Below are 24,987 nucleotides of genomic sequence, written 5' to 3'. Positions count from 1 at the left end.
CCCTCGCTTTATGCGGTCCCACTTTACGCGTTTCCACGTTTACGCGGTACCCTGTCGAAACCGGAATGCTCACTTTCCGCGGTGTGTTTACCCTTTACGTGGAGAGCGGCGCGAGCAGGGTGCGCACAAGGTCGCCCAGTCATCAAAACATTACCAAGTTCTTCACCCGCCACCCACCACAGCCAGCCCAAGTCAGTGATAGTGATAATGATAGTGAGGATATGGACTTATATGGATTTTGAGGGGTTTGACAAAGAGGCCCTGCAAGCCTCTGTGGTGGATAGTGATACAAGTGATACAGGTGAGGGCCAATAATCTGCCCTCTGCCTCGGAACCAACCCCCCATCCCCGTGTGCCCAGCCATCTTTTCTACTAATGTAAGTGTTAAAAAACCTAAGATTATTGCTATTTCTCTTAATTATTAATTGTGTGTGCATACGATCATAAAATTAAGAAGTTATTTTTACTACAACGTAGGTATTGTGTCTGAAAAAGTGGAGTTTGGGGGTCGGCCAAGTCTCTATTTCAATTAATCCCATGTGTTATGTTGTTCACTTTACGCGGGCCGCCGTGGGTTGAATTAACCGCGTAAAGTGAGGGTTCACTGTATAACTCTGGGCAAATTTTCTTAGTTCTGGGAAATTTTCTCAGGGTAATGATTGCCAGAAATTAATCATGTCAGAAGCATTTGGGACTGAGGAAAGCTCATCAAATTTCATTTTCAATAATGAATTTGTTTTCAAGTCAATAAGTTCCATTTGTATGTCACTAGGCATCTTCATTATTTTTTGTTCACTAAGTGAAAATGGGTTTATAAATGCGAGTATGCAGTCTTCTTCTTTAGCAAAATCACAAAAACGACTTTCAAATGACTCTTGCAATAACTTGATTTTTTCAGTATATTTTGTCAAATTGCCATTATGAGCAGCACATTCATTCTGATCTTTTAAGTGCGGAAACTGGCTCAAATCCTCATTTTCTAACTGAGAGATGAACAGTTTTAACTTCACCTTGAATGCAGTGATGTCATTTACTAAGCTAGGAAACAATTTGTTCTTGCCCTGCAGTTTCAAATTTAGATCATTGAGATGTCTGGTAACATCAACTAAAAATGCCAAATCAAATAGTCAGTTTTTATCACATAAAAGGGCTCTTCCCTCAGGTAGCTCATTTTTCTCTTCTAGAAAATTATGAACAGTATTTTTCAGTTTCCAAAACCTACTCGTAACCTGTCCTCTAGAAAGCCAGCGCACCTCACAATGAAGGACAAGATCGCCATATTCCAAATCTAACATTTCACAATATTCTCTGAATTCTCGTCTGTTTAATGCTCTTGCTCTAATTTTATTCACATATTTCACAACCGGTAACATAACATGCTGCAAATTTAAAGTTTTTCCACACAGTGACTCTTGGTGTATAATGCAGTGATATTTTAGTAGAGGACGATTTAAAAAGTTTTCAAGCAAAGTTGTAGTCCCGGTGACTTTACCTATCATTGACGGCGCTCTGTCAGTACACACAGTGATGAGTTTACTAGAATCTAATTGTAGATTTTCTAGGCATGATTTTACTTTGTCAAATATGTCTGATCCTCTTGTTTTTCCATGAAGCGACTCAAGACTGACAAGTTCTTCAAAGACACTAAAATGATCATCAATTCCTCTTATAAAAATGCTTAACTGGGCTACATCACATACGTCAGTTGATTCGTCCAAAGCTAAAAAAAAGAAAGTACAAGAATGGACAAGGTCTTTCAGTTGCTGAGATACATCATGAGAGTTCCTCGGTACGTCTCGTAACTGTCTGCTTTGATAGAGCAATTTCGTCTGCTTTCCTTTCAATACTTTTATCACCGAGACGTCTTGCAAATATTTGGAGACAAGGCTTAACAATTTCTTCTCCATCAGATAAAGACTTCCTTTTTTTTGCCAACGCTAAAGCAATTTCATCGGACGCTTCATTAAGCACATTTTTAACTGATAACAGATTAATGTGAAAGAAGATAACATTCGCTAAAAAGGATGAGCACGAAATAATAAAATTGCTAAAAATAATGAGTAGGCTTCCTGCCTTACTTTATTATTATCACAGGGTTGCAATGCGCCACGTTTGGTGCATGAGCCGGAGGTTGGCCATCCTTGGCCTATAGGTTGTTTCACTGTAGTTCCTCGTGCACCAAGATTAACATTGACATTATTCTGGTGGGAGTGTCTCATATGTAAGGAGAAAATGCTTTAACTTTAGGAAAAATCAATGTATTAACAGACTGCTTCACTCATCTTCTGTTAAATGCCAAGAAACATTAACATTTTACTTAAAAAATTATTAAGATGGATTTGTTTCATAAATGGTAAAAAGAATGTGATTGTAAACTGAAAATATCATGAGGTAGATGTGACGATAACTATTGCCCTGTTCGTGCTAATACTATTAACATTACTTTTGGGTTAGGTAGGATATAAATTTTGGTGGGTTAGCCCACAGAAAAATACCTAAATTGTAATACAGACCATGACTAAGGAAAGGTTGCCCATGCCAGCTCCATGGGGTGGAGCTAACTGTACTGTATGTATACAGCGTTCCCTCGGTTAACGAGATTTCGGTTAACAAGTTTCCTCCCATAAGATTCTTAACTTCGGTTAACGAGCAATCCCTCGATTAACGAGTTTCTTACGAGCCGACCTCAACAAGTTTTCGCTTGCACTTGGCGGTCAACCAGCTTTAGTATTAGTCCGCCAATACAGTAATCGGTTCTAGGGCTTAAATTCCTTACTATTTTAGTAAATATCAAGAAGTTTATATGATTCAATAATTTTATAAGTTTAATATTAAACTTTTTGTCATTTTAACAATCATTGAACATAATTGAAGGTAAAGTGACTAGTTTTATGCGCGCCATCCAGCCTCTTAACACAGCAAACAAGCGTTAGTCTCTCTCTGTTTTCAGTTGAGGTAACATCTTGCTTGAGACTCTCTTCAACTAAATGCTTTTTTTCTGTGTTTCCAAGCAAATTATTGGTCATTTTGAAATTTATTTTACATATTGACAATATATAGTGCAGTGCAGTGTTGATTTAAAGAAAATAATCTTTATTTACAGCTACAGTACATAGTTTAAACTTACAAAATCACGTGTTGACATTGTTTGAATCCAGCATGGGGCCTAAGAGATCAAGAAAAGCGATTTCAATCCAAACCAAGCAGGAAATTATAAAAAAAACATGAACAAGGCATTAGAACAAATGCGCTATGCAAAGAATATGGCATGTCGACATCAACTGTGTCGACAATTCTTGCACAGAAAGACAAATTTAAAGAAGTGAAAGTGAGAGACAAATCTACCAGAGTGTTTAAAAGTAGATCCCTAATTGCAGAAACTGAGAGGTTACTTCTCATCTGGATTAGGGAAAAACAGATGAAAGGTGATTCAGTTTCTACTGAATTCATTTGTGAAAGAGCCAGGGAGATTTACGAACATTTAAAGACAGATCAACCTGGTTCTTCAGGCACAGAATTTGAAGATTTTTGGGCCAGCAAAGGCTGGTTCAAAAAATTTAAGAAAAGAAGTGACATTTTCAGTGTTGTTAGGCATGGTGAGGCTGCTAGTGCTGATAAGGAAGGGGCAGCAAAGTTTTTAGATGAATTTAAAAAACTGATGGAAGAAGAAAATTATCTTCCACAGCAAGTGTTCAATGTGGACGAAACTGGGCTGTTCTGGAAAAAGATGCCCAAAAGAACATTCATCACCAAAGATGAAGCCTCTTTACCTGGGCATAAACCCATGAAAGACCGTCTCACTCTATTGCTTGGTGCCAATGCTTCAGGGGATTTCCGACTGAAGTCTATGCTTGTCTACCACTCTGAAAACCCCAGGGTGTTCAAGCAACAGAAAGTGGTAAGAACAAAGCTTGGAGTTTATTGGAAGTCCAACCGTAAGGCATGGGTGACAAGACAGCTCTTTAATGAATGGGCTGTTGATGTGTTTTGCCCTTCTGTCAAGAGCTACCTAACCACCAATAAACTCCCTTTAAAGGCTCTTCTCCTCATGGATAATGCTCCTGGTCATGATCCTGACCTTGCCAGCAATTTGGAGTATCAATTTGACTTTGTGAAAGTGTTGTTTTTGCCTCCAAACACTACATCAATCATACAGCTAATGGACCAGAATGTGATCAGCAACTTCAAGAAGTTGTACATAAAGAAAATGTTCAGGAGATGTCATCAGGCAACTTCCAATGATCCTGAACTAACACTGAAACAGTTCTGGAAGACACAATTCAACATCCTGGAGGCTGTAAAATTGATTGTGTCATCATGGCAAGAAGTCTCCACTAGATCCCTCAATTCTTCATGGAAAGCTCTGTGGCCATCAGTAGCCCATGATTTTGAGGGATTTGAGGAAGAAACAGAGTTGGACCAGGAGTTTGTGTCCATTGGTCGTCATTGGGCCTTGAAGTGGAGGAGGAGGATGTGGAAGAGCTTGTGATGTCTCATGAGGAGGAACTTACTCCTGATGACTTTAAGCAACTGGATGAGATGTTACAGGTAGAGGCTGACAGTGGTGAGGAGGAAATTGAAAGTGATGACCATATGTCGGCTAAACAGTTGAAAGATGTGATTTACTACTGGGAGAAGTTCAGGGAACCAGCTTCAAAGCACCCAGAAGTGGAAAAAACTGAACTAACTATGTGTCATGTTGAGGACTCGGTGGTCTCCTTCTTTAAACATAAGTTAATGGTGAGGAGGACAGATGCCCCACAGACCACAATTGACACTTTCTTCAGTAAAAGGCAGAGGGAACAAGATGCTATCCCTCAGCCTTCCACTTCAAGAAGGGGAGAGGATGTTCATGGTGGAGAATCTGTCAGTCCAGAGGTTCCTGACATTTTCATGGAAGGTGACTCACCTTCCAAGAAGCAGTGAAATGCTTCTCCTCCACCTCCACTTCCTTCTCTTCTCCTCCACCTCCCACTTCAAATGCACATCATCATCATCCAGGAGCCTTCTACATACACACCTCAAAGTAAGTGAACTTTTCTACCATTTTTGTTGAATTTAGGCAATTTTCGGTGAGCTGGAACCAATTACCCAAAACCCATTGAAACAATGGTTTCGGTTAACGAGCAACCTGCTGGAACGGATTGTGCTCGTTAACCGAGGGACCACTGTATTACTAAAAGTTGTGTAGTTTTATTTTAGTTTAGTATTAATAGATGATAATGCTATAATTATGTTATAAATGTATTTATTTGTGGAATTATTATTCCGATAATTATTTGTATGACCTACATGCTCTCCCAACATAAAGCCTGACGACAGACTGCATGTGTATGTCGCTGAGCACTTTTTATGAAGAGTACAGTAATGCAAATAAAATAAATTCTTAATGAATTATTTATAGGAAATAAGTATTATGATCAGTAAATATATGAATTATTATTGGTCATCTCGGACACAAAGGCAAGTGGAAAAATTACCCCTAAGTGCGTAGTGACAGCGAGCGCTCGACGTTAAAAAAAAACTTTTTCATTATTTACCTCGTCACTGAGGCGCCACAGAAGTTTCTAGAGGGACAATATATATATATATATATATATATATATATATATATATATATATATATATATATATATATATATATATATATATATATATATATATATATATATATATATATATATATATATATATATACATATACATATATATATACATATACATATACATATATATATACATATACATATACAGTGGCCCCTCGGTTAACGAACTCAATCCGTTCCAGAAGGTCGTTCGTTAACCGAAACGTTCGTTAACCGAAACCATTGTTTCAATGGGTTTTTGGGTAATTGGTTCCAGCTCACCGAAAATTTCCTAACTTCAACAAAAATAGCGGAAAAATTTACTTACTTTGAGGTGTGTATGTAGAAGGCTCCTGGATGATGGTGATGATGTGCATTTGAAGTGGGAGGTGCAGGAGGAGAAGGGAGAAGAGAAGGAAGTGGAGGAGAAGCATTTTACTGCTTCTTGGAAGGTGAGTCACCTTCCATGAAAATGTCAGGAACCTCTGGACTGACAGATTCTCCACCATGAACATCCTCTCTCCTTCTTGAAGTGGAAGGCTGAGGGCTAGCATCTTGTTCCCTCTGCCTTTTACTGAAGAAAGTGTCAATTGTGGTCTGTGGGGCATCTGTCCTCCTCACCATTAACTTATGTTTAAAGAAGGAGACCACTGAGTCCTCAACATGACACAAAGCTAGTTCAGTTTTTTCCACTTCTGGGTGCTTTGAAGCCAGTTCCCTGAACTTCTCCCAGTGGTAAATCACATCTTTCAACTGTGTAGCTGACATATGGTCATCACTTTCAATTTCCTCCTCACCACTGTCAGCCTCTACCCGTAACATCTCATCCAGTTCCTTCAAGTCAGTAGGAGTAAGTTCCTCCTCATGAGACATCACAAGCTCTTCCACATCCTTCTCCTCCACTTCAAGACCCAATGACTGACCAATGGACACAATCTCCTGGTCCAACTCTGTGTCATCCTCAAATCCCTCAAAATCATGGACTACTGATGGCCACAGTGCTTTCCATGAAGAATTGAGGGTTCTATTGGAGACTTCTTGCCATGATGACACAATCAATTTTACAGCCTCCAGGACGTTGAATTGTGTCTTCCAGAACTGTTTCAGTGTTAGTTCAGGATCAATGGAAGTTGCCTGATGACACCTCCTAAACATTTTCTTCATGTACAACTTCTTGAAGTTGCTGATCACATTCTGGTCCATTGGCTGTATGAGTGATGTAGTGTTTGGAGGCAAAAACAACACTTTCACAAAGTCAAATTTATACTCCAAATTTCTGGCAAGGTCAGGGTCATGACCAGGAGCATTATCCATGAGGAGAAGAGCCTTTAAAGGAAGTTTATTGGTGGTTAGGTAGCTCTTGACAGAGGGGCAAAACACATCAATAGCCCATTCATTAAAGAACTGTCTTGTCACCCATGCCTTACGGTTTGACTTCCAATAAACTCCAAGCATTGTTCTTACCACTTTCTGTTGCTTGAACACCCTGGGGTTTTCAGAGTGGTAGACAAGCATAGGCTTCAGTCGGAAATCCCCTGAAGCATTGGCACCAAGCAATAGAGTGAGACGGTCTTTCATGGGTTTATGCCCAGGTAAAGAGGCTTCATCCTTGGTGATGAATGTTCTTTTGGGCATCTTTTTCCAGAACAGCCCAGTTTCGTCAACATTGAAAACTTGCTGTGGAAGATAATTTTCTTCTTCCATCAGTTTTTTAAATTCAATTAAAAACTTTGCTGCCCCTTCTTTATCAGCACTAGCAGCTTCACCATGCCTAACAACACTTAAAATGTCACTTCTTTTCTTAAATTTTTCGAACCAGCCTTTGCTAGCCCGAAAATCTTCAAATTCTGTTCCTGAAGAACTAGGTTGATCTGTCTTTAAATGTTCATAAATCTCCCTGGCTCTTTCACAAATGAAATCACCAGAAACTGAATCACCTTTCATCTGTTTTTCCCTAATCCAGATGATAAGTAACCTCTCAGTTTCTACGATTAGGGATCTACTTTTAAACACTCTTGTAGATTTGTCTCTCACGTTCACTTCCTTAAATTTGTCTTTTTGTGCAAGAATTGTCGACACAGTTGATGCCGACATGCCATATTCTTTGCATAGCGCATTTGATTTAATACCTTGTTCGTGTTTTTTTATTATTTCCTGCTTCATTTGGATTGAAATCACTTTTCTTGATCTCTTAGGCCCCATGCTGGATTCAAACAATGGCAACACGTATTTTTCAAAGTTAAACTAGCTGTAAATAAAGAATATTTTCTTTAAAATAACACTGCACTGCACTATATATTGTCAATATGTAAAATAATTTTCAAAATGACCAATAATTTGCTTGGAAACACAGAAAAAAAGCGTTTAGTTGAAGAGAGTCTCAAGCAAGATGTTACCTCCAGTGAAAACAGAGAGAGACTGACGCCTGTTTGCTGTGTTAAGAGGCTGGATGCCGCGCATTAAACTAGTCACTTTACCTTCAATTATGTTCAATAATTGTTAAAATGACTAAAAAAGTTAATATTAAACTTTTAAAATAATTGAATAGTATAAACTTCTTGATATTTACAAAAATAGTAAGGAATTTAAGCCCTAGAACCGATTAATGTATTGGCGGACTGATACTAAAGCTGGTTGCCCGGTCAGTGCAAGCGAAAACATGTTGAGGTCGGTTCGTAAGAAGTTCGTTAAGCGAAATTTTTTTCGTTAAACGAATTGAAGATCCTTATGGAAGGCAGTTCGTTAATCGAAATTACGTTAACCGAGGTGTTCGTTAAACGAGGGGTCACTGTACTGTACAAACAGTTGCAGTGTCCGTTACATATAAATGAACGACTTGAGCAACTGTTCCATACAAGCTCTTCCAGTAATTGCCACAAATGATGTTGGTGAGATATGGCAGGTGACATTTATCACTATTAAGTAAATATAATTGGTGAAAAAATTAAAGTACAAAATTTGCTATTCCTGTTCCATAATGACTTACTGTTAGGGAGAAGTTGTCTTCACTACAAGACTAAACAAAAATAAGAATCATAGTGTAGGGGTATCGAGATATTAATGTTGTCTAGCACTCAGGATGGAAGGAAACTCTAATGTGGTTTTCTTATATACTTAATATAAGTTATATGATAGACAGTCTGGTGCTGGAGGTACAGTTGGGTCTCACATTACGCGGTTAATGTAACCCGGAGGGTACTGCGGAAAGTGAGGAACGCGTAAAGTGAACAACATAACATATGGGATTAATTGAAATGGAGTCCAGGCCAATCCCCAAACTCCACTTTTTGACGACACACAACTATGTTGTAGTAAAAATATTATCTTAACTTTATGATGGCATGCACACACAATTAATAATTAAGAGAAATATCAATAATATTAGGTTTTTTAACACTTATATTAGTAGAAAAGATGGCTGGACACACGGGGATGGGCGGTTGGTTCCGAGGCAGAGGGCAGATTATTGGCCCTCACCTGTATCACTTGTATCAATTGTATCACTATCCACCACAGAGGCTTGCAGGGCCTCTTTGTCAAACCCCCCAAAGTTCATATAAGTCCATATCCTCACTATAATTATCACTATCACTGACTTGGGCCGGCTGTAGTGGGTGGCGGGTGAAGAACTGGTAATGTTTTGATGACTGGGCGACCTTGTGCGCACCATTTTCGCGCCTCTTACACAACATGGCGGATGGCGGGAGGTTTGGATCCAAAAATGGCGCGGCTTGCCAGCCGCTCTCCGCGTAATGGGGTTCACGACCGCGGAATGTGAGCATGTTAGGTTCCGGCAGGGCACCGCGTTAACGGTGAACCGCGGAATGCGGGACCGCGTAATGTGAGGGTTGACTGTACTTGTTCAGGAAGATGGGCAGAATGAGAGTTGGTTGGTGAGGAAGCTCAGAGAAGGACAGCTGGTGGGTCGCCATGCTCGCTGGCGGGAGCGAGGACCGCCAGGCAGGCGAGGAGGAGCGAGGGCAGCCAGGCAGCGGCGGAGGAGGTGTTGCTTGTTCAAGAAGAATGGTCAGAATGAATCTCAATGGAGAGACAGAGCTTATATACCCAGCAGCAGCCGCTATGAGTCATGTTGGGAAAACCCGAGAAGTCGCCGGTGACTAGTTCCGTTGCTAAGATACGGTAACATCTGGTTGGTTGCTAGGGAGGCGGTAGCAGGTGGTGGCAGCTACGCAGTTTGTAGGGGAGACGTCCACTACAATACTCCCCCTTCCCTCCAGGCGGTGTAGGAGACTTGTTGTTTGTAGAGTTGCTTAGCACATGTGAGGCAGACCGGGCGGTGCATGCCTCATGTGAGACAACGGCGATGGCGTGATGAGCCGAACGCTGAAATACAACTGTCTAGATACACACTATCTGTGGGAGAAGGGAGAAAAAGGGTGTGTGGAGGCGATGATTGGTGTGCTTCCCTCACGACAGGTACAGGGTCGTCAGATGCGCCTGCTGGGGTGTGTGTGGGCCTGGATCAGGAGCAGGGGCTGCGTCAGCAGAAGCGGATTAGGGCTCGTGACAGCAGCTGGGTCCACGACAGCAGCAGGGTGCAGGACATTAGCAGGGAGTACCTGAGGGAGAAAAGAGGGGGTGTGGAGGCGATGGATGTTGTGTGCTTCCCTCACGGCAGGTACTGAGTCGTCAGATGCGCCTGCTGGGGTGTGTGGGCCTGGGTCAGCGTCTGAGGCAGGACGGGTGTGCTGGGGTCGTAGGATGTGGTGCTTGGGGCAGGAAGAGGAGCCGGTGTCTGCTTGAAGACTGGGAGCGTGATCAGTGTCTCTTCCATCCTGTGTGAGTGCTAATCTCCGGGAGTCACCATTGTAGGGGTGTCGATATATTAATGTTGTCTAGCACTCAGGATGGAAGGAAACTCTAATGTGGTTTTCTTATATACTTAATATAAGTTATATGATAGACAGTCTGGTGCTGGAGGTGCTTGTTCAGGAAGATGGGCAGAATGAGAGTTGGTTGGTGAGGAAGCTCAGAGAAGGACAGCTGGTGGGTCGCCATGCTCGCTGGCGGGAGCGAGGACCGCCAGGCAGGCGAGGAGGAGCGAGGGCAGCCAGGCAGCGGCGGAGGAGGAGGTGTTGCTTGTTCAAGAAGAATGGTCAGAATGAATCTCAATGGAGAGACAGAGCTTATATACCCAGCAGCAGCCGCTATGAGTCATGTTGGGAAAACCCGAGAAGTCGCCGGTGACTAGTTCCGTTGCTAAGATACGGTAACATCTGGTTGGTTGCTAGGGAGGCGGTAGCAGGTGGTGGCAGCTACGCAGTTTGTAGGGGAGACGTCCACTACAATAGTTTACATATAACCTCATGGTAAGTACAGTACAGTATTATCAATTTTGACTACTATTCCACAAACACCAGCTTATGAGCCTAAATCATATATGGCAGTGTTTGAGGAATAGTTCAGTAAATTATTCCTGGTCTGTAAAGAAGTGTTAACTATGTACCTGTACAGTACAACATTATGTTCTCAGAGTCACAGTGGTGGAGACGGTTAGCTGTAGAAATTACTTACAGAATAAATTCATATTTTCCACACATGTTGCTTGAATGATAGTGAGGAAAAAAGATGACATGGCAACATTTTTCTTTTTTTTCCAATTTTCTCTATCTTTGATTATAGATCACTTGTAGTGGGCAGGGCATGAAAGACCAGAGAAATTACATGGTAAAATACTGCAAACACTGATCCTATGGCAGTATTTTCATGTCTTTATTCTGTTTGTAGATGAAGAATTTTTTTTTTACCATAAATATTCAATCAAGAATTACCCTGTCATCCAGTACCGTTTAACAAGTAACCTGTGCTTGTGGAGGATGAAGACCGTCTCCAAGAGTTCATCAGTCAACATGTACAAGATGGCAGGACATGCAAGTGTTTAAAATGTGGCAGAGAACTGACAGTGAAAAGAAGAAATATGTGTTTCAGTGCAACAACTGATCGTCCTCTCATACTTTTACTTTTTACTTTTATCCTCTTCGCCACTGATCGGCTCGTTAGCTGCCCGGGTGATCGGTCACTTCTCTGTCACGCACTGTTGGCAAATACTGGGCTTGCACCGGCTCCTGAATGTACCTGAACCCGCTCCAGTGTTGGTCAAGTCTTGTCTTGAAAGAGCTCACACTCGGTGCCATCACAACACTCTCTGGTAGATTGTTCCAAGAGTTTACAACCCTCACTCCGAAAAAGTTTGCCCTCACAGTTTTCTGGACTTGCGGCTTCTTCAATCTTGAGCTGTGACCCCTTGTGGGGCGAGCGTATGTCCATAAAATCATAAAATTACTCAATGCTATTTCAAGAGTTGCCTTTATTGATACCAGATATTAAAGTCAGCCCTTTCTGCTTCATATGCCAAGGAGTCCAGGGGCGGAGTCCCCTGGCTACGAAGTTAAGTAAGGTTAGGTTGCTTAAATTAGGTTGCTTAAATTAGGTTCTGCTAGTTTCTGTAACTTGTCATTTTTATTTTCTTGTTGGTTAATACTGTATTTGCTTAATGGCTGTTAGGTTAGGTTAGGTTTCAACAGTGATTTGGAAATTTATTCTTTGAGAATAGTTTTTTATTTAGGCGTTGTTTTTTTTAATCTGACCTTCATTTCTTGTGCATATGATTGAATTTTGTGAAAAAAATAAAAAAAATTTTATTTATTTTTTACAAAATTCGCTCACTGGCCCCAAAAGGTGAGTCAGGTTTGAGTGAAACATCTAAATACACGCACACACAAAATATTCTCAGAACAAAAACGAGCTACAGCCATTAAAACGAATATTTGCCCTCTTGTTTAATATCATGAAAATAACAGAAATTTTGGTGCAACTTCATAAGGGTCAATATTCAGAAAGTGTTACCAGGGATCCCAATATTGAGTCATCTATGGTTAGATGGAGAACAAAGATTTTTTCCTCTATAACGTTTCGACACGGAAAGTTATAGTTTTTGAGATAATTGAAATTTTTATTTATAATATTTAGCCAATCAGTGGGAGTATTTTTTTTACATCGTAGTCGTGTACGCGAATCAGTGTGAGTGTTTTTGTGACATAATACTCAAGCTCCAATGAGCGTAACTTCGATTCCCGATCAGTTTCAAGATGGATACTGTGTGTGAAGGCTGTACATTGGCTGACTGGCACGTTATTCACCGTGTTTTGAAGAATGATGCAGCATCATCTGTTAAGTGTCCAAAATGTAAATCCGAGTGTCAGTATCGTGCAGAACGCTATACATGGTAGTGTAATAAGAGACAGACACAAGCAAAGCCTCACTTAAGGTAAGTTATACCTTCACTATGCCTCATGGCTAATATACAGTACTAACCCGGCAGGGCTGCACAGCGCCGATGCGGCCGTATTATCTCATGTCCAGAAAATGCCTAAAATTTCACCATATCATATTAAGTTCTTTCTGTTTCATATACCAGGGGAAGTTAGGTAAGGTTAGGTAGGTTTGTTTGCTTTGGTTGGTTAGGTCTGTTCATACCCACAAACGTTAAGTAGCTTTTATTTAAAAAATATCAATTTTTTTAACATATTTCCACAAACTACAGCAGCGTCCACTACAATATTACAATGAAAGTCTGGCGTTTTAAAAAAAATATTTCAATCAATTTCGCTCAAGGGTTAGTCCTATATAATTACCTGCCTCAATTCTGACGGCAATGTTATATTTGTATTTAACACGATGAATTACACTAGGAAACCCTGTTTTTAATATTCAAGTCCCTGGTGACACTTTATGAATATTAACCTCCATTCATATAAGTCCTTCAGGTACTTACCATCTTCACAATTACTGTAATTCCTACATATAACTTGTACACTGCAGTACTCTGTTAAACTGCACTGTATAGCACTGTAGGATATCCACATTAGTTGAGGCTATTACTGTACACATACAGTATTTAAAGTTACCACAAAAATTCGCCTGGACGCGAGAGATAATGGTGAGACTATTTCAGTATACTCTAAACGTCAGCCCTTTACTTTACTATCACTGAACAATAAAAACTATTTTGAACAGACTGACCCTTGACCACCCCAATGGAAAAGATTAATAATAAGAACAAATAATAATATATGTATATAATAAACCTACTGTTGTCAGGACCGCTCACCTCGCACCAGCTAATAATAATACACACAACAGAGATAATGACCAAAGGCAATGATAACATCAGCAACGTCAAAAATAACAACAAATACAACAATATAATAATAATAATAATATAATAATAATAATAATAAAAATAATAATAATAGTAATAATAGTAATAATAATAATAATATTGTGGTTGGCTGCACCTGGCCATGTCAACAACACCCACGTGCGCTTTGTTTACACCTCAGGTGGCGGGAAACACAAGTATCTTTCTCCATGCCACACCAGGTATTATTACGATTATCCAGAGTTGCAAAGTAACTAAATAAATTTTCTTGATGACTGTACTCAAGTAATAATTTTGTGTATGTACTTTTTAAAAAGTATTCAATTTTTTCGTACTTTAATTTTACTTAAGTATGTTTTCCACTACGAAACTTGTAAGCAGACTCGTCCCGGCAACACGGTTTTATACAGGGACAGTCCTGCTTAACACAATTTCTCAAGGTACTGGATATTTGGACCCAAATTTTGGAAAAGGGTGGCAATATCGACAATATATACCTGTATTTGGCCAAAGCTTTTGAAAGGGTACCTCATTAAAAGCTGAAAATTAAACTCGAAGGGTACAGGATTCGGGAAAGTGTCCTAGCGTAAATGAGACTTTCTGCAGAGGGCAGCTGAGTACTGTTCTTTTTTTCTCATTATTTTTTAAATAGGTGTAGATCAATACACAGTCTGCACCCCCCACCCCCCTCCCCTCGCCACAACAACAACAACCACGAAACAACCTTGTAAAGGATTGCCAACACGGTTTTATGCCAGGGCGCTCCTGCTTAACACAATTGCTCAAGGTATTGGATATTTGGACCCATATTCTGGAACGGGGTGGTAATATCGCCAATATTTACCTAGATTTTGCCAAGGCTTTCGACAGTGTACCCCACGAAAGGTTGAAAATCAAACTGGAAGGGTACGGAATTCCGGGAAATATCCTAGCGTGGATTCAAGACTTTCTACATGACCGCAAGCAGTGTGTGGTGATTATTGGCACGAAATCATCATCTGTACCTGTCACAAGCGGGGTACCACAGGGCAGTGTATTGGGCCCGCTGTTGTTTGCTTGTTTCATAAATGACATGTCTGACGTTGTACACTCCTCCATACAAATGTTTGCCAATGACGCCAAATTATTTCGGGAAATCAAGAACCAAGCAGACTGTGAAGAGCTGCGGAAGGACCTCTGTGGGCTCCAAGAATGGTCGAAGAAATGGCTGCTGAGATTTAATGTCACGAAGTGTAAGAGGATGCACCTGGGGCGTACCAACGGTAAGGAGGCGCATCATATGTCCCAACAGGATGAAGAAACTGCACTATTTGAGACTGAATGTGAGAGACCTAGCTGTGTATGTTGACAATGAGCTGAAGTTCTCGGGCCATTGCGAAAATAAGGTAAATCAGGCAAATAAATTATTGGGTCTTATAAGATGGTCGTTCAGATATCTAGACGGTCCATCTTTCGTAACGATCTTCAAGAGTGAAGTGCTTCCCCATCTGGAGTACTGTCACCCCGTCTGGTCCCCGAGATATGCTTGGGACTGTCAGTTGGTTGAAAATGTTCAAAGGATGGCCACCAGACAGGTGCCTGGACTTCGGCACCTCAGCTACCCTGAGAGATTGGAGCGCCTGAACTTGCCTAGCTTATACTGCAGACAGGCAAGGGGGGACCTAGTTGAGGTGTATAAGCATCTCAAGGGGCACTACTCAGTCGAATGTCCTTACTTGGAGCTGGCGGACGCTCGCCCCACACGGAGTCACAGCTCAAGATTGAAGAAGCTGCAAGTCCAGAAAATTGTGAGGGCAAACTTTTTCGGGGTGGGAGTTGTGAACTCTTGAAACAATCTACCAGAAAGTGTTGTGACGGCACCGAGTGTGAGCTCTTTCAAGACAAGACTTGACCAACACTGGAGCGGGTTTAGGTACATTGAGGAGCCGGTGCATGCCCATTACTTGCCAACAGTGCGTAACAGAGACGTGACCGATCGCCCAAGCGGCTAACGAGTCGGTCATCTGGTGAAGAGGATAAAAAAAAGGAAAAGTATCAGAGACGTGACCGATCACTCAAACGGCTAACGAGCCGATCAGTGGTGACGAGGATAAAACAAGAAGTTAAAATAATGACCTAGTTATTCTACAACTGAGGTATTAAAACACCAAGTATTAACCGTCCTCTTCCATGTTACAGCCATCACCACCATCACCACCACCACCACCATTACCGGTTTCTATATAAGATACGAGTATAAGAGACACTGTAGGGTTACGTTTTATTATGTGTTGTCTCGCACTCAGGATGGGATGGATGGAAACTCTAAGGTGGTGGTTTTCTTATATAAAATATATTATGTACAAGACAGTCTGGTACTGGAGATGCCGTGTGGTGAGAAGCTTGCACAGAGGACACGTTGGGTGAGTAGCGTGCTGGAGCTTCGTTAGAGGAGATGTTGCGTGTTGCTGGCCTCCAGGTTGAATGAGAGCTGGACAGTGAGGAGCCTGCTCGAAGGAGGTGTTGCATGTTCAGGAACTTAAGGCAGAATGAATCTCAGGTCGGTCGGTGATACGGAGAGAAGAGAGCATTAGCTCTGAGGGTGTAAGAAGGGTACAGTACAAGGTAAAGTTCAGAAGTGGGAAATAGAGGAGGAGGTTAACAGCAGGTGGGCTATCCACCTTGCGGAGACGGGGTTTTTTGTCTTCCGTCAACAGTGCTGCCTTAGAGGACTCATGCGGTTAGGGAAGGCCGGTCTCAGCCAAGCTAAGCTAAGTTGTTCTATTTGATGTTTCCTTGGGGCATATTATGATGGGGGGGGGGTCCCTCCAGGTCCTTGTGGCACTGGAGGGATGATCCCCATCTTTTTCGTTTTCGTTTTTTATTGTGGGTGTTTGTGAACTATTTAGGTCTTTGTTTATTTGTGGGGTCCCTCCAGGTCCTTGTGTGACTGGAGAGTTGTGCCCATCTTTTGGTTCTTTTTTATTGTGTATATAGAGGCTCTGGTTCTTCGTTATCATTTTTCCTGCTTCTAGGCCACCATCTGTGCGATGTGTTGTTGTTTTCCTCAATTAGTTGGTTTAGTATGGGATCCTGTTCTTGCTGGATTTTTTCCCATATTGCATTTGCTTGGGTGTGTATTCTGGTGTTGAGTGGGTCTATGCCGTGTTCTGTGTGTATGTCTTGTGCTGTTTGTGTGTATGGTGGTTGGTGTTTTGCCGCTCTTCTGAGGGCTATATTTTGCACTGCTTGAAATTTAAGTTGATTTGTTCTTGCGATTGTGTTCAGAGGTATCGGAGGGAATTCTAAGTGTGGTCTGATCAGTGCTTTGTATAGGTGCAATTGCGTGTTTGTGTTTAATTGGCGGAATCTTCTGAGCTTTGTAAGTTGTGATTTTGCCATAGCTATTCTTTCATTGATGTGGGGGATTATTCCGTTTCTGGTTATCTTGAGTCCTAAGATTTTTCCGTTGGCGGCATATGGTATTTGTTGGTTGTTGACAATAATAGGGTATGGGTTTGTTTTTGTGATGTGAATTATTTTGAGTTTTTGGATATTGGTTTTTATCTTCCATTTTCGTTCATAGTTGTTTATTATCTCTATTTCTCTGCTTGTTCTAATGGCCATCATTTGTTTGGATTTTCCTGGGTACCTGACTATCTGTGTGACATCATCTGCGTATGCTATATATTCTGATTGCCGTGGTTGCGGCTTGTCTGCTGTGTATACAGTGTATAATAGCGGCGATATATTACTGCCTTGGGGAACTCCACTATGAAGGTTAAAAGTTTGTCCTAGATGGTTGTCGATGATTAATTTGGCCTTTCTGTTGTCTAAGAAATTGCATAGTAGTGTTGTGATATTGGTAGGCATGTCCAATTTGATTATTTTCAACTTCAATCCTTCATGCCAGACTTTATCAAATGCTTTGACACATCTCTTATAATTATATTGCATTGGTCTCTGTTGCTTGCAGCATTTGCAATTGATTCGTATATTCGTGCTATTGCTGTGTTGGTTCCTCGATTTTTCCGAAAGCCGCGCTGTCTCGGGTTATATTTGTTTTCTTGGTCTAGAAAATTTCTGAGTCTGTGGTTGACTATTTTTTCCAATATTTTACCGGGTGTTTCCAGTGGTGAGATAGGTCTGTAGTTCTCTGCTTGAGTATGGTTCTTTCCTGCTTTCGGGATGAGTCTGATTTTGGCTATTTTAAATTTGGTAGGGAAGAAGCCAGTTGCAAGTGAGGCATTGTATATATTTTTAAGCTGTTCGATCATAGACTCAGGAATGTTTTGAAGTACGATTTTATTAATTTGGCTTATGCCAGGTGCTTTGTTCTTGAAGCTTGCTATTGTTTTTTTCAATATCATTTTGAGTTAATGGAGCAATTATTGGGTTATTGATGTTTAATGAATTGAGGTTGATTTTTCTAGTAGGTTTCCATTTCTCTGTGTTCTGGCTCAAATATGTTCTAGTTGCCTGTTCTGTTTCTTAGCAGAAGCTTCTACTGTCTTCGTCGTTGATTCTGAATATGTCTTTCCAGAATTCTCTAAATATTGGTTCTTTATCGTGTGGTTCTGTTGTCTTTCTACCGTTTTTGTCCTTTATGTAGCTAGTTTCTTCCGAATTAGTTCCCATTAGGTTTTTTATTTTTTTCCGGAATGCTTTTGGATTTCTGTAGTCTGCTTGTGTATCATGGATCAGTTTGTTCCATGTTTCATTGTGTTTGTTCTTGCTTATGTCTTTCAGTTCTTCTTTTAGATTCCTGTATAATATTCTGTTGTCATTGCTCCACCCGTGTGTTTTTGTGTATTCAATTAGATTGGTGAATCTGGCTTGGATCATTTTCTCTTCATATGTTAATTGTGCATGTGGTAATGTACGGTATGTTGTTTTTGGGATGTTGTTTTTAATTGCTGTTATTACTTCATTGTACCATGTATCCAGTGTTTTGTCAATCTCTGTTGTGTCTTTGTTGTGTAGTAGTGTTGGTTCGTTGTTGCTAAGATCCGATTTAAATTTTTCCCAATTTGCTCTATTGAGTGAAAATCTTGGGATTGATGGAATTTGTATCGGGGATGTGGCTAGAGTTGCTATTATGGGTAGGTGATCACTGGTTGTTGTGGGTCCAGCTTTTAGATGTACGTTTAGATGGTGATGCCTATTGGTTAAAACAATGTCTGGTTTCCCAGAGTTACCAGCTGATGCGTAAGTTGCGAAGTCGGGCCCGAGGTGTGTTATTGTCCCGTGTTCGATGAGAGCATGGAGGATTTTTCCTCCTGGGTTTCTAATATTGTGTCCTAAGGTTGTGTGTTTAGCATTGAGGTCTCCTATGAAGTATGCTGGATTGTTTTGCCTCATTAGTTTTAAGATGTCCCCTGTAGGGAATATTGGCCTCCTGAATGTTAAATATGAAGTTCCAATAGTTATTGGGCCTCTTGTATTTATTTCGGCTGCAAGAAAATTACTTTGAAAGTTGTCAATGATTTTGTATTGTATGTTGTGTTTTATAGCTATTGCTATTCCGTCATGTGGTTCGTCGTGTATGTTCATTTGATGTACATGGTAGTTAAAGATCCTGATTTTGTCACTGTTTATCCGACCATGTGCGTTGATAAGGATGATGTCTAGGTCTATTGTGCTGTGTATGTTAGTAAGTTCTGATTTCCTCGTCAGAGTCCAGGCAAGGACGTTGTGCTGAACTATCTTTAATGATTTGTTTTGAGTAGTCGTGGATCCCGAGAACTTGGTGTACGGTGTAGGGTGTTTGCTGGCTCGTGTATCTCCTGGCGAATGTCTATTCCTTTCCTCCTTTAGTCCCGTTCTGATTTTCTTAAACTTAGTTATATCTACTCTTTCAATTTTGTTGTATTTGGTGTTTATAAGTCCTGCACTTATCAACTGGTCTATGTAGGATTCTTCTACCCTATCATCTTCGTAGGTGAATTTGATTGTGCCTTCCTTGATTTCCTGCAGAAGTCTATCATTTGTTATTGTAGGTGGTGTTGTAGTGGATTTCTCCCCTACAAACGCTGTTTGTCGCTGCCTAGCCGACCCCACCAATTCCCCAGTGTATGCCTCGTGGTCTAGGTCAACCAGCGCCGCCATACACCACGGAGCGGGGGTCAACTACTAAGCCACGCCAACCCCCGCTATTTAAGACCTGACCTCGTGGTGACCTGCTCCTTCTACCTCCACCAACCAGCCAGCAACACCTCCTCCTCCTCCGCCTGCCTGGCGGTCCTCGCTCCCGCCGGCGAGCATGGCGACTCACAGGCTGGTCCTCCTCTGAGCATCCTCACCAACCAGCTCTCTCTATATCACGCTTGTAACCATGCTGAGCGAACCCCACAAATGGTGACTCCCGGAGATTCGCACTCACACAGGATGGAGGAGAAACAGATCACGCTCTCAGTCTTCAAGCAACATGGAAGACTGGCTTATCCATCCAGAAGCAGCTCTCATCGGCTCTACAGCTACTGTCTCTACACCGCAGGTTAGACACCCTAGAGCAGCTCTGCTTCTCTAAGCAGACACCAGCTCCTCTTCCGACCCCAACACACCCATCCTGCCCCAGACGCCGCCCCGACCCAGCTGCTGTCACGAGCCCTCATCCGCTTCTGCTGACGCAGCCCTTGCTCCTGACCCAGGCCCACACACCCCAGCTGGCGCATCTGACGACTCTGTACCTGCCGTGAGGGAAGAACAACATTCATCGCCTCCACACACTCTTTTTCTCCCTCTCTACTCCCACAGATATTGTGTATCTAGACAGTTGTGTCCAGCGACTGGCTCATCCACGCCATCGCCGTTGTCTCACATGAGGCATGCACCGCCCGTTCTGCCTAACATGTGCAAAGCAACCCTGCAGACAACAAGTCTCCTACACCGCCTGGAGGGAAGGGGGAGTATTGTAGTGGATTTCTCCCCTACAAACGCTGTTTGTCGCTGCCTAGCCAACCACACCAATTCCCCAGTGTATGCCTCGTGGTCTAGGTCACCAGCGCCGCCATACATCACGGAGCGGGGGTTAACTACTAAGCCACGCCTACCCCCGCTATTTAAGACCTGACCTCGTGGTGATCTGCTCTTTCTACCTCCACCAACCAGCCAGCAACACCTCCTCCTCCTCCGCCTGCCTGGCGGTCCTCGCTCCCGCCGGCGAGCATGGCGACTCACAGACTGGTCCTCCTCTGAGCATCCTCACCAACCAGCTCTCTCTACATCACGCTTGTAACCATGCTGCCTTCCCAGCACCAAGCTGCATTGTACACCCAATACAACATGTATATAGAGAGCACATCGTGAGTTTCCTTTCTCCATCCCATCCTGAGTGTGAACCAAACAATCTCATACCCCACAGTGTGTTGACTGACTAGAAGCAGATACCGATCTCATTTCCTAGGTCTGCTGGCTGCACATCGCTTGGTGAAGATGGGGGGGCACGATGGCCAGAGTGGGATTCTTTTCTTGATTTCGCTTTGGTTGGGTCAGCTTTTGCAGGTTGTGGTTTCTCTGTTTGCTGAGTTGTGGAATCTGATGATTTGCGGTGTGGTGTGACTGCTTGGGCTGATAGGGTCTATTTCCATGACGTTTTCTTCTGTGCCTAGTTTGGTTATGTGCTCCTGTGGTTTGGTTATTCCCAGGCTACTCTCGGTGACAATTTTAAATATTTCTGTTGAGGGGGCGTCGTCTGGGAATTTCACCTCCGGCAGATTGTTTGCAGCAAACATTTCCCTGATCGTTTTTCCAAAGATTCCTGGTTTTGCGATGTTGTTGATGTGTGCATGAATAATGCTGGTTAGAATTGAGGTATGTAGATTGCATGAGGGGATTTTCTTTGGCTTTCTTCAGGACTTTGGAGGTGGTATCTTGCAGCTTTGTAATTGCTGCATATGTCTTGTTAGGGTCTGTTTCCATCTTCTTATTTGTCTTTTCTTTTTCTCTCAGATTCCTGATTATTTCTTTCCTTATGGGACAGCGCGCTGCTAGTGTTCGGTGGTCCCCATTGCAGTTCAGGCATTTGGGGTTATCTTTATTACTACATTCTCTGAATGTGTGACCCTCTGCTGCACATTCGGAGCAGAACTTCTTATCTTTTTGGGGACAGTTTATGGCTAGATGATTGTATTTATAGCAGTTCCAACACGGTGTTATTGCGTAAAATTCCTCCTGCTCAATTTGATGTTTTGACAGATGGTAGTGGGAGATACAGAGGCCACTCTCTAGGGCTTTTTGTGCCATGGAGATCTCTCCAAACCTGACCTTCATCATGGTGGGAGCACCAGGCATTAGCACCACCTCCTCAACTCTGGCCCATGGGTTCTTCTCTTCTAAGTTGTTAGCAATGTAGCTTGGTGTTTCTTTCAGTATATTTTTGTCTACCCTTTTAATTACTACGGATTTTTTTGCACGTAGTTGTGGTGGTATTACTGTTTCAAATCCTCGTTCTTTTAATTTCTTTGTTGAGTCGGCAGAGAGCATATTCTCTACATCCTTTTCTTCCAGGCACAGGACTATGAAGGAGTCCTTTGTTTCGATCAAGGCGGCGAATTTGATGTTTAGCTGGGCACATAGTAGTATGCCCAGTTCCTCCTTGCGCTTTTCGGATACGCCCCCCTGGAGGGAGTGTACCCGTATCCTGTTTCCAGTTGTCCTAGTCATTTGCTTTGGTCGTTCTCCGTGGCATCAGTCTTGTTGTGGTTTTGCGGAAGTTACAGGCACCCTACCTATTCTGGGCGAGCAACCTAAACACAGGAATTACAGCACTCCCCACCGCCACTTGCTGGTCGAGTAGTCGTGGAGTGGTTCCTGTGTCACTCACCCAGGAGCCCCGTTAGGGGAACCTATATCCCTATTGTTGGTAAATGCTCACTTATAGGCGTGAGCTTAAAGTGTACCTATTCAGGGGAGGGGTGGAGGATTAAGGATTGCGACCCCCTTCCTTGGTGGACCCGCACGATCACGGTTTCCCAGGAAGGCTCGGCGGAGGGGTGGGTTCTGCTCCTACCCCCTTTCGTGTTCACAATCTCCTACAGTGGAGGTGAACAGTTACAGGGGGCACCCAAGGACGAATACACCTCTAGGGTGCAGGTCCCCAGGCCAGAGCGAAAAAGAAGGAAGATCAAAGAAATGCAGCCAATGGTGCAAGTAACACCAGTGGGATCGCGGCCCAAGTCCGCTGCAGAAAGCCGTTACAGATCTCCCAGTCAGGGCCGCCTCTGACCAGGAGTCACCCCTGATCAGTGGGGAGGCACAGAAAGGGCGTTGTCTGGAACCAGCTTCCCGGGTGTGTGAGTAATGGTGATGAGGCGGTCGTTTTCGTTCGGGTCGTCAACGGTTAAAGACAGGCTGGCAGGCTTTAGCAGTGCAGGGTCAGAAGAGAGGTCCGTTCACAGCGAAGGCTGGCTGGCGAATGTGAATGGTCTCCCGATCGATCGATGGGTGAAGTAAAGTATGAAGAAATCTTGATGCAGGTGCTTAGATTGGTGGTGCGGGAACTGGACTTGAAGAATAATGGTGGAGTTTGGAGGGACCTGGGGTTGGTGGATAGTGCAAGAAGAAAAGCGAGGAAATTGGAAAATAGTAGTAGAATGCTAGGTCTTGGGGCTCAACCCAAGTGCTTCTGTTTTCTCATGTTTGAGTTCCAGCTAATTTTCGTCTTAGGTATTATATTTATGTCAGGTGTTTGTATGTTTAGCAAATATTGAAATTTATGCCTTACATTTTCGGGTCTTGTGTCCTAGTCAATGGTGAAGAGTCTAGGGCAAGTACTTGTGTTTCTGCTAAGAACATCCCGTCTTTTTATGATCTAATGTTGTAAGTGGTAGGGCTGCCAAGGTTGTCACTGGGGCTGTACTGCGCACATCATTGTCATCCCTAAAAATCCCATCTAATTCATATTACGCTACATAACATTCAAATGCACCGCGCTTGTAGAACCTCAGAAAACGGGAAACATTGAGAAAGGACAACTCACCTACTCAAGGTTCCTAGACCATGTGTTGTATTGTACCCAGGTATAGTTATATCATATCAAGTGTATGTATTCATAGCATTAAGGATCACTCAGGGTAGGCATAAGATGAATGTTAAAGTCCAGTTGAGCCGGACTAGGGTACTGTAAGACTAGCGTAGCTAGGGGGGGGGGGCGGTCCGCCCGGGCGGCACTTTTGGGGGGGCGGTCACTTTTGGGTCTGCTCATCACCCATATCTGCAGCTACTGGAGACGTTAATCCATCCCTTTGTATCGGCGGCAAGTTAATCCTTGTCGTGTCTGACCTAACACCTGACCCACATCATCACGGCCACGTCATGAGCTACACCCCTTGCTATGCGCCCCCCCGCCACACACACAACCTGTAACCTGTTGAGGATTAAGGAAACAACTTCAAACAAGTACGCCAGTGAGCTCATGTGGTGTGGGTCAGGTGTTAGGTCAGACACGACGAGGATTAACTTGCCGCCGATACAAAGGGAAGGATTAACGTCTCCAGTAGCTGCAAAACCATGCAGTCTCGGGTCATATCAGTTCATGTACAGCCGACCAATCCACCAGTTACAAGCAATTCACTTCAGTTCTGCACAAGTCTCCATCGTGACAAGACGAGTGAGTCACTGTGCAATATGTATTTTTTGTGGGGGCACGGGGGGGGGCAAACTCAAGGGCCGCCCCGGGCGGCACACACTCTAGCTACGCCACTGACTGTAAGACTAAGTGTGGATCAGGGTTTGAAGGTCCTACTATTTACGTCTGTGAGCGTGTAGCGAACATAACTCCAACAGATATCATATGAAAATACATGAGAACAATGATCTGGAAAAAGGATAAATGTATCAGAACTATGTGAGGTGTTGACAGTGATCTAGAAACTATACTGGAAAGGAAATATCGTGTATGCGTCGGTATGAATTTAATACACCTCGTAGCCTCACGTGACATATACCCACGACAGGTACAGTGATCAGAGAATCTTATGTCTGTGTTCAAATAGTGCAATGTGTGAGAGGAGGATCCCTCATTACAGTTTTTAAGTGAAGTTGATACACCCCCGCCATGATCATTCGGCTTTTGTTTCAAGGCGCGTCATGTACCCGCCTCAGATGCCCCGTTGATATTAAAATCCCAGGCATTTAACCAAGCACTAGCAAACCAAGACCTTACCTTAGTGTGTAATTTAGGATTAATATATGTGTTTATAAGAAATGAGTGACAATATACCGTAAAGTGTTCAGGTGAGA

At 42.6% G+C, this 24,987-nt stretch overlaps 2 protein-coding genes across 2 annotated transcripts in view; one reads left to right on the top strand and one right to left on the bottom strand.

Moving 5' to 3' along the window:
• Positions 1-13,803, bottom strand: part of LOC121860005 (phosphomevalonate kinase-like) — a gene marked incomplete at its 3' end in the record, with an annotated part of 45,080 nt that extends 31,277 nt beyond the window's left edge. The window contains 1 exon segment of the mRNA XM_042357018.1: positions 13,698-13,803. Within this exon segment, the coding sequence (XP_042212952.1) occupies positions 13,698-13,776 (79 nt within the window).
• A 2,327-nt stretch (positions 13,804-16,130) lies between these two features.
• LOC121860032 overlaps positions 16,131-24,987 on the top strand; it is a 31,005-nt gene continuing 22,148 nt past the window's right edge. Inside the window, exon 1 of the mRNA XM_042357048.1 lies at positions 16,131-16,169. Coding sequence (XP_042212982.1) covers positions 16,131-16,169 — 39 coding nt within the window. The remainder of the gene's footprint in view (positions 16,170-24,987) is intronic.

The sequence above is a fragment of the Homarus americanus genome, unplaced genomic scaffold (genome assembly GCF_018991925.1).
Source record: "Homarus americanus isolate GMGI-L3 unplaced genomic scaffold, GMGI_Hamer_2.0 scaffold824, whole genome shotgun sequence".
In the NCBI taxonomy this organism is placed as follows: Eukaryota; Metazoa; Arthropoda; class Malacostraca; order Decapoda; family Nephropidae; genus Homarus; species Homarus americanus.
The sequence above is the reverse complement of the archived record's forward strand: the minus strand, read 5'-3'. Positions and strand labels throughout refer to the sequence as shown.